Source organism: Rhinichthys klamathensis, unplaced genomic scaffold, assembly GCF_029890125.1.
Source record: "Rhinichthys klamathensis goyatoka isolate OS25496 unplaced genomic scaffold, OSU_Roscu_1.1 h1tg000007l_1, whole genome shotgun sequence".
Lineage (NCBI taxonomy): Eukaryota > Metazoa > Chordata > Actinopteri > Cypriniformes > Leuciscidae > Rhinichthys > Rhinichthys klamathensis.
The window spans coordinates 2,479,449-2,488,508 of NW_026606560.1; the positions used below are offsets into that span (position 1 = coordinate 2,479,449).

Below are 9,060 nucleotides of genomic sequence, written 5' to 3' on the forward strand. Positions count from 1 at the left end.
TAGTTGCACACCAACTTTTAACATTCTTAAGCTGAGCCTCAAAGCGGTCCAAGGCAGATTGTCACTTACATGATGCTACCCTGGTATCACCTTTTTATATTGTAACATTTTAAAAACATGTTTTTTTTTTTCATGATGGTTTCCATTATATTATTTTATTCTTTAAATTAAGATACACCACTGTATCATGGTACCTTTATTTTGATAGTCCACTTTAGACATTGTACTATCTATAAGTGACTTTGCAACTACATGTCAACTAACTATCAGAGTATTAGTAGACTGTGAGGTTAGGTGTTAGGATTTGGGTTAGTAGAATACGTTACTAAATAAGTTATAAATAAAAAGTTACTTGTAGTCAGTAGAACCGCCAGTTGGGGGAGTATCAAAATAAAATGATAGCAGATATTAAGCAGACAATCTAATGAGAGTTAGTTGACATGTAGTAGCAAAGTTACTTATAGAATGTCTAGTGGACTATTAAAATAAAGTGTTAATGTAATTAAATAAAAAAAGGATAAATTAATAAATGATGTAAATGGATGCATTAAACAATCAAACACTTTTTCTCCATTCTATAAACATAATTGGCTGAAAGTATGCTGTATGGCATACTTCGGTAGAGTCCATCGGCATATCTTTTGTGCCGAGTACAGGTATATGTGCAGATGCAACTCTCCACACCAGTGGCTCTGCTGTTCCCTATTTTGGACAATATTAAAGGGGGTCTGGGAATGCAGTGATGAACTCTGAATCCATTACATGGTTCTCTTCATCTCATGGCACTCCGACTGCCTCAAGCAGCCTTTTTTTAGGATCCGCACCGGTCCCTTCCACTTCTTGCCGAGCTTCCATCTTCTGTAGAGCCAAAATGCCCCTATGTTTTTCATTTTGGTTCTTCTTCTTCATGTGGTGGTCTGATCGCAATGGCCTTTTTGGTTTTCGCCTTGGCGGTCTTCACCTTGAGCTGGTTGACTAGATTTCGGTAGGTAGCGGATCTGAGGAATCGTGGGTAACAGTCCTTTTCCATGAGAATATAGATGCGGTACTGGGCCATATCGAAGCAGGATGCTGTGGGGCTATTCAAGTTGGCTTGAGTGATGTCTCGAGTCTCGTAGTCGATGTTAACCTGAAAGTGAATGAGAAGTGAATTTAAACATCAATTGTCCACAATATATAATAATAATAATAAAAAAAGATTTTTCGAAAGTTGTAAATAAAGATTACTGGAGTAAGTTTCACAAGAAAATACTATTTCAGTCTTGACCTGTTACTTGTCATTTCTTTGTCATTAATTGTGAAATTTACTTGCAATTTCAGAACTAAAACACCAAATTTGTTTTAGTTTAGGAATGATACTGCAGTATATGGTGATTCATTTCATGTCGTTACCTCTCTAGGAGCTTCACTTCCGATAAATTCCTCGTAGATCCTCTTTGCTTTGGATGGCATCTTAGCCGCAGACTTTGTGCTTTTGAAGTCCTCACAGGCCAGGTAGAAAGCAATGTTTTCTTCACTGAACTCAGACACCAGGAAAGATCGGAAGGCATATAGTCCATCTGACAGAGGGAGAAAAATAGGGTTAGAGAGAAAGGATCAGTTGTGTAACGTGTCTTATCAGATTAAAGCCCCCCACGCAGACCAGACACATCTGTGCACAGCAGTCCCATATCTTCTAATTTTAAACCATAGCCTAATGGAAACAGTCTTTTTTATGTTATATTGTTATATTCCACGAGGCTGCTTTTTACTTGATTCCATAATTTTTCTATATCATATTTGTGCCACTTAATAATAATAATTTGCTTTAACTCTTTAATTTGAACTTGTTTCATCTTTAACTACACAATGTGAACTTACGTTTGCTGGACAGGAGCTTCTCAAAAGACACTTTCCACATCAGACATTCCTCCAAGGTCAACCTGCAAAGACGCCAGCCAATCAGAAGAAAGACATTAGGGGACTATACATTCGTTATCATGCAAAAAGGAACAAGTTATGAAATAAGGCGGAGCCAATGCATTCAATAACTGTGCGTACCTCGGTTTTCTATATCTGCATAGGCTGCTCAAGTCTTGTCTCTGCAGAAATCCACCTACGCATGCCTTTAATCGTTTGGCCCTGATGTTAAAAAAAAAACATTTATTTAATACACAGCATATGTACACTTTTGTAATATATACGATTCTTACAACAGGATTTTAAAAAAAGACCTCACTGATATTATATTAAAGAGCAGAGGTTTGTTAAGCATTCAGATGATTTAGCATGCATAAATTATTAAGACAAAAAGCACACATAGCTTTAAAAATGCCAACATGAGCATCATACCTTTCCAGGCAAGTGTTTGACAGCCCTGTTATTCCTCTGTACATTGTAAAGCCAGAGAGGAAATAAACATCCATCGCACAGTGTCTCTAAGAAAAAATGATCAGCAGTGTGTCTGTAGAGAGGGACAGGGAGCTTATATAGAGCAAGAAGCAGAGCGTCATCTCTCCTCTCAGCCAATCATAATACAGTCCTCTCTACACTAATGTACTGTGAACTGTGCATTTGTGTGTATGTGAAAAGTCAGTAAAGTCCACAGTGATGGAAATATTCACAAGTCTGGTTGATGTAAGTGCTCCAATTTAGGACATTTTAGTGTCCTTTTGCACTGCTCACACGCTGTTCCAGAAATATAATTATTTGAAAAGCATACTGTAAGTAAAAACAACATCCCCAACTCTGAATCCTCGCAGGGATGTTGGTAAAGTGGTGAGAGAGTAGTGCAGTACATCACTTACCAGAAATGTATTTTCCTGTATATGATATTGATGGTCTCTTATTATGTTCATCACATAGACAAAACAGGGAAAGATTATGGACATACAGTTGGCTTAAAAAGTCTAAAAAGCTACAAATCTCTTGTTCAGTCATTTTATTTTCAGTTTGCAAAACAGGAAATATTTTATTTTATCATGCACAGTTGTAAATGACTGCTTGACTAAATAATACAGTATGGCAACATAAAGATGTTTTAAAATTTTTAAAATATATTTTGTATACTTTAAAGAGGCAATATGTAGAATTTAGAAAGGTATTAGTGACACCGGTGGCCATTGAGTGAACTGCAGCCAGCAATTTAACATACAAGAGACTGCAAATCAAAATGATTCAAGGCCCATGATATACTAATAGCGAAGTTCTTTTTCATTACTTGCTTAAACTATCAGCTGGAAGCCAGTTCCATAAGTAGCCTACCTTAAAGAATATGTCCTAAAATGCTATAATATGACATGATACAATCACAATTGGAACATATTTGTGGTTTATTGAGAGTATTTCCTGTTTTCATCAAAGGTCTAATAAAGTTAAACGCCTAACTTCATTGATCCACAGAATCATGACAGCCGTACCTAACTTGATCAAGCTGTGCTTAGAACGAGGAGCATTTGATTAGGTTTAATATCCCAGAATGATATAGTACCTGAGGGAATCCCAACTTGGATCAATAACTGATGTCGTCATCAAGGTCTTTCTCTCGCCCAACATGACACTCAGGATATAACAGACCAAACATCTGGTTAAGTGAGGACAAGGGAACTTCTGCATCAGTTGGCCTTGAGATCTCTGCGTCTGCTTTGACATAAGGCATTCGCTTTCACCCCACTGCCTGGAAGCAATTTTTCAGAGACGTGGAAGACATGCAGAGGGGAAAATGGGCTTGTTGTTCACAGCTTCTTTTTCCTTCTTTCAGATAATATGCCTTGCAGAAGGTCAATTACTCCATCACAAAAAAGTTGCTGCTGCTAACTTTTTCATGTTAAAGGTACAGTAAGCTATATCTGAGAATCATTTTTTAACACTGTTGATATTTGAAATCAACCCAAACAAACACACTTCTCACTTCATTGCTCCGCCCTCAAAATGCACAAACATGCAGTGCAAAAAGGAAGAACAAAAAAATAACATATAGTACACATGAGTTTATACAAGCAAGAATACGTTGTTAGTCGACCAAACCCAGGGTTGCCAACTCTCACGCATCTGGTGTGACACTCACGCTTTCAGCATCAATCTCACGCTCTCACGCACACGCAAGAAATGTCACGGCAAAATCCATTTTTTTCCCCTCTCAATCCGTTATTTTTTTGTTGATGACTAGACCACAGCGTATTAAGACAGGAGAGGAATTTAAGGCCCGATACAAACCTCTCGCAGAGGCAGTGAAGCCGGCCAGACTGCCACTGTGGCATATAACAGGCCTAATTTGTGAAACTTGTGTGTTGTGGTTTTCTGGGGAGGTGGAGTAACTATTATGTGTCCCTTTTGTTTTGAGATTTCTTATTGTTTAGAAGTTGTTGTTTTACATGTTTGTTATTTGTTATTTAATCACCTCTATCTTTATTTTTTTTATAGTGCAATCATTAAATTAATTGTACATTTTAAAAAAAAAAGTTTCCATTCTATTTTTTGTTGTTGTTGTTGTTGTTGTTGTTGTTGTTGTTGTTGCATAAATCAGGGTTTATACTAAGTAAACAAGGACTGACATTTTTAAAATTAGGGTTAGGGTTACCAAAAAATTTCTCTGCGCGCTCACTGAAATTTTACAGTCTCACTCCAGCCAAAGTCCCAAAGTTGGCAACCCTGCCAAACCAACAAAACCAATGGTACTCACGTATGGAGCAGAAACGTCCGTTTTTCAGGCCTTCCCGCTTGGGTCTCTCCAGTGCTGGAAAGCTTCTCTAAATATTTACGCGGGTTCTAAAGCAAATCTTCCAAATCTTGCAAATCGTCCTCTTGCTCAATCTCCTCCCTCATCATGAGTGTATACGCCCCCCAATGCTGATTGGCTACAAGTGTGTTGTGGTGCTCGGTCCAATCCACTTTCAACTTTCAACAGAAATTGCTTACTGCACCTTTAATGAAGAGATAAGTCTTCACATGACACAATGATCAAAGTACATTCATCACATATTTCTTTTTGATTTTGAGACTATTTCAGGATGTCAGGGTGGAACGCACCATTCTCTTTATTTTAACATAAGAGTTACAGAAACACACTGGAAAGTGGGCCATAAAGGCAGCTGCAACTTTCTTCTTCAGACCGTGACTTCTGTGTCCTCCAAATGACAGAATTATCAGGATAAGAACGATTCATCCTTTTGAACAAATTTGGATACTTGTTTTTTTAATGTTGCATATTTTTTTTTTTTTTTCCATCACTCATGATCATATTCTATTCCAAATTATGCTTTATTATTATACAGTACTGTATATATAATTGATTAAAGTCCAAACAGTTGTTTTATATTTGAATTTGAAGGGTGATCTATAAATATTCAATTTGCGTGGTATTAATCTAATCATTCAAGTATGATATTAGATCATTCTTTTACAAAAATGTTAAAGGGATCTTCAATTCTAATCAAAACATTTGTCCAATCCTCAAATGAAATCAGACACACAACTCTTTGAACTCCTTGAAACCAAAACAGGTCAAATAATTCCAGTAATTATACTTGAAATACAGTATATGTCCAATCTTCCCAGGATTTATTATACGCCTAATATTTTTGATGAGAATATATGCTTCATTTATGATTATAAGCTAATTGTTAAGTTTCTACAATAGGCAAATATTATATACACAATGCAAATTGTATTTGCCATTATATTATGACCTCTCAGAAGAACCTTGAATAAAAGCCAACTAATATTTCTAGCTCACGTGTTCTGCTACGATTAGTTTCCTAGCAATACAGGGTGGGGGTGGGGGTGGGGGGTGGGGGGGGGGGGGGGGGGGGGGGACAACACACTCACGGCACAGTGCAAATATCTCGCTCGAGGTTCCTGTCAGCAGTAATGCTCCTAAGGTGTCATGAATTAGCCCTGAGACTCGGTGACTGGGGATTTTGTCCGGGAATCCACCTACATCAGCTTATAATGGTAAAGGCCAGGCCTGTGATGATTCCTGGCATTACTGTTTTGAAAACCTTGAGTATTGGTTGACATTCACAAAACACTTACAGTACACTTATAGTATTAGAACAGTTTAATAATGAAACCATGTAAGGTCTTACATGCTACATGCTCAGTTGATCTTAATTTCAAGATTTCATATTTTACACCTTAAATTTAATAGTTTGTTTAATATAAGATTGCAGGTTATCTTATTTAAAATGTCATATTGATACTAGCCATGGACATTTACATTAACTATTTAACATTAACAGCTCAACAAAGAAAGAATGTTAGCTCAAAGCAAAAATAACTATTATTTCCCCCTATAGCCTTTAAATAATTATTTTTAATAAAAAAATAAAAAAATAAGTAATGGCACAGGTTTCTGTGATTTTATTATATATATATATACAGTATGTATATATATATATATAGTATATATATATATATATATATATATATATATATGCACATTGAATCTTCAAATAAATGTAGAATCACAAAAAAGTCATTTTAATTATTAATTTTTGAATACTAACTTTTTACTAAGTACCATCAAGGCTATTGCCAATACTTATACCTTTGAATATATATATATATATATATATATATATATTCCCACAGATTTTGTGGATGAAATTAGTAACTGTAGCTATTCAACTGAATATTTGAATCATATTTAATAGGTAAATTGCAAATTATCATACTACTGTTTTTTCAGGCCTATCATTAACAACAATTACAGAATATGATCAGTCTTAAAGCAACTTTTCATTTCATGAACTGATGGGTGGATTTAACATTGCTAACAAATAAACAAACAAATATTAATAAAAATGTAAATATGTTTTTTACAACATCAAATAAAAATGTTGCCGTCATCTGGAGATTATAAAGTATATCCCATTTTTATGCTTATTATATAAGTGTACAGTTCTTGTTAACATCAAGGGCCTGTTCTGGAGAGAACACACTGATATTCGGCTGAGTTTGTCACATCGCTTCACATTTTCTATCAACAATGCAAGCTGATTCTCATCCTGAATTTGCAGAGGTAGATGCGTTCCTGGGTCAACATATTTTATTTATCCTGGAATAATATTCCTGTCTGAAAATGTAATCCTAACCATATCCCTACCCCTAAAACAAACCCTACCCATAAGTTATCCCTAATTTCAGAGGGAAATGCTAGGTGAATAACACTGTTGTAGAAGCACCTAACCCTGGTTGTAAGCCTAAACTTCACATAAATTATAAACTTGTCCTTCAAATCTGATTGGTTGATTGGAATGTTGTTCCAGGAGCAAGAAAGATAAAAACAACAAGGATCAAAATATTGCCATACTAGGCTGCACGAGAAAGCACACGCCATCACTTCTCTTCATCACCTTCATCAGCATCACCCTATGCATTCAGCTGTAATGATGAGTTTTAGAAAGATCATTTTGGCAATTTGAACAATGGAGAATTAGGCTGTAATTAACCTGAGGTCCCACCTGAATGGTTCCCCTCCTTCTCCCATGGGAACAGGTTCTTCACATAGCTTTGATAGGGAGGCATGCGCCTGAGGCTCGTGAATATGTTCACGATGCCTCAAGGGAGAACTTTGCCCCAGGCCAACAGATGTTCTCTCTGTCTTAAACAGTTCAGGGAGCACTCATCTGAAGGGGTGGAAGATCTAATTATTCCATCTGGGCTATAGCCCTTGGAAGAAACCAAATGAGCCAAGAGCTTCACATCTGTTCTGACGAGCTTTTATAACATTTGCAATCTGTCTGCGGTCATGTGTACCTATTTATTGTAGAGTATTCTATTATGCCATACTGTAAAAAGTAGCAACATGTAATTGTTACCTTAAACGCGGGCAAAATCTGTCTGCTTATGCTGTAGAAAAACTAAAATGATTGCTACCTGACTAGAGAAAACAGGGGAAAAGGGCGGTTGTCTTCCCTTTTTGCCAAATAAGTAGGGGAACTTCAACATCTATAATGCACTGGTTATGTTGCCATCCAAGGCCACTCCCAGTCAGCTCCTATTAAATAGGCTTGACCAGAGTCAAATACTGCCTTGCTTTAGTTCCTACTTCTTACACTACTAGCGGAACCCTTGCAATGGGTTTAAATGGAACACCCAAGCCATTGATCATTTGTGGGTAAATGAAGTGTGAGCACTGCGTGTTGTGACATCACAGTCGTGTTGCATTGTGTCTCTATGGATGCCTGAAGTGTACATATGAGTAGCCTTGCTTCCTCTGTCAAATGCTGCATTCATGCCATGCCGTAGTGAGATGACAACACGTCAAGTTCTGTTCAAGTCCTCAGACTGGGAATTATGCATTTCTATGGCAACACTATCAACGACTAAATGAATCTGCATCGGTCAGGTGGTACTGCGGTCACGTGGTACAAGTAAGAGCTCTCAGAAAGTACCCTTTTTACAAGCTGTAATAACAAGCTTGTAAAAACTTAGGACGTGAAAACTTTTTACAGGTTGAAATCTCATAATTACGGTCATTATAACATGGTGTGAATGCACGTAAAATCGAGGTGTCGAGGGTCTGGCCAAATAAACTTTCCTTGTCCACTTGATGAAGTTGAAGGCACTTCAAAATGGCGGTGGGGATTCTCCCGAGGGGAAGTGCTTAGGGAAGTTTGCGAGTGTAGTGTGTCTAAAAGTGGAGTTAAATGCAGTTAAAATTCTGTCAACTTGTATGAGTGCAAGAATAAACAAAGATCCAGCTCATTGTAGGCAGTGGCTAAAGGCTGCAAAGAAACATATATGGAGAGAACACTATGCACTCAACTGTGGTGTATGAATTAAAAAAAATCTGATAGCCCCTCCCCCTCCGCTATGTAATTAAAGTTGCGAGAGTGGAGAGCATCAAGTGTCCAACATTCCACACTTCATTTTTTCCTGTTAATTAAGTGTATCATCCAGAATTTTCAGTGTGAAAATGCTACAAAACAACTGTACATAGTGCATTGGGACACAAAAAGAACACACACCAACACAGTAATTGAAATGACATGCTTTACTTGATCTAGCAATCACTGGAGAACATGTCATTGTAAACCATTAGAACATCTACATCTGAAAGAATGAACTTAAATAAAT

General features: G+C 36.9%; 1 protein-coding gene and 1 long non-coding RNA gene across 2 annotated transcripts in view; both read right to left on the minus strand.

The window, feature by feature from the left end:
- Positions 1–426: 426 nt before the first annotated feature.
- Positions 427–2,446, minus strand: rgs16 (regulator of G protein signaling 16). The gene is made up of 5 exons (XM_056259809.1): positions 2,332–2,446; positions 2,041–2,121; positions 1,861–1,922; positions 1,393–1,559; positions 427–1,129 (listed from the first exon to the last, which is right to left on the minus strand). Exons 1-5 carry the CDS (start codon positions 2,403–2,405, stop codon positions 887–889), a joined length of 627 nt encoding a protein of 208 aa, XP_056115784.1. The 5' UTR covers positions 2,406–2,446; the 3' UTR covers positions 427–886.
- Positions 2,447–8,959: 6,513 nt separating this feature from the next.
- The window catches only part of LOC130091767 (uncharacterized), a 137,064-nt gene continuing 136,963 nt past the window's right edge, over positions 8,960–9,060 (minus strand). The window contains exon 2 of the long non-coding RNA XR_008807861.1: positions 8,960–9,049. This is a non-coding gene — a long non-coding RNA (uncharacterized LOC130091767). The remainder of the gene's footprint in view (positions 9,050–9,060) is intronic.

Coding starts and splice junctions, on each gene's coding strand:
- rgs16 (XM_056259809.1), bottom strand. CDS start 2,405: ATGGATGTTTATTTCCTCTCTGGCTTTACAATGTACAGAGGAATAACA. Junction 1,923..2,040: donor TGCAGATATAGAAAACCGAG/GTACGCACAGTT, acceptor GCGTCTTTGCAG/GTTGACCTTGGAGGAATGTC. Junction 1,560..1,860: donor GAAGCTCCTGTCCAGCAAAC/GTAAGTTCACAT, acceptor TCCCTCTGTCAG/ATGGACTATATGCCTTCCGA.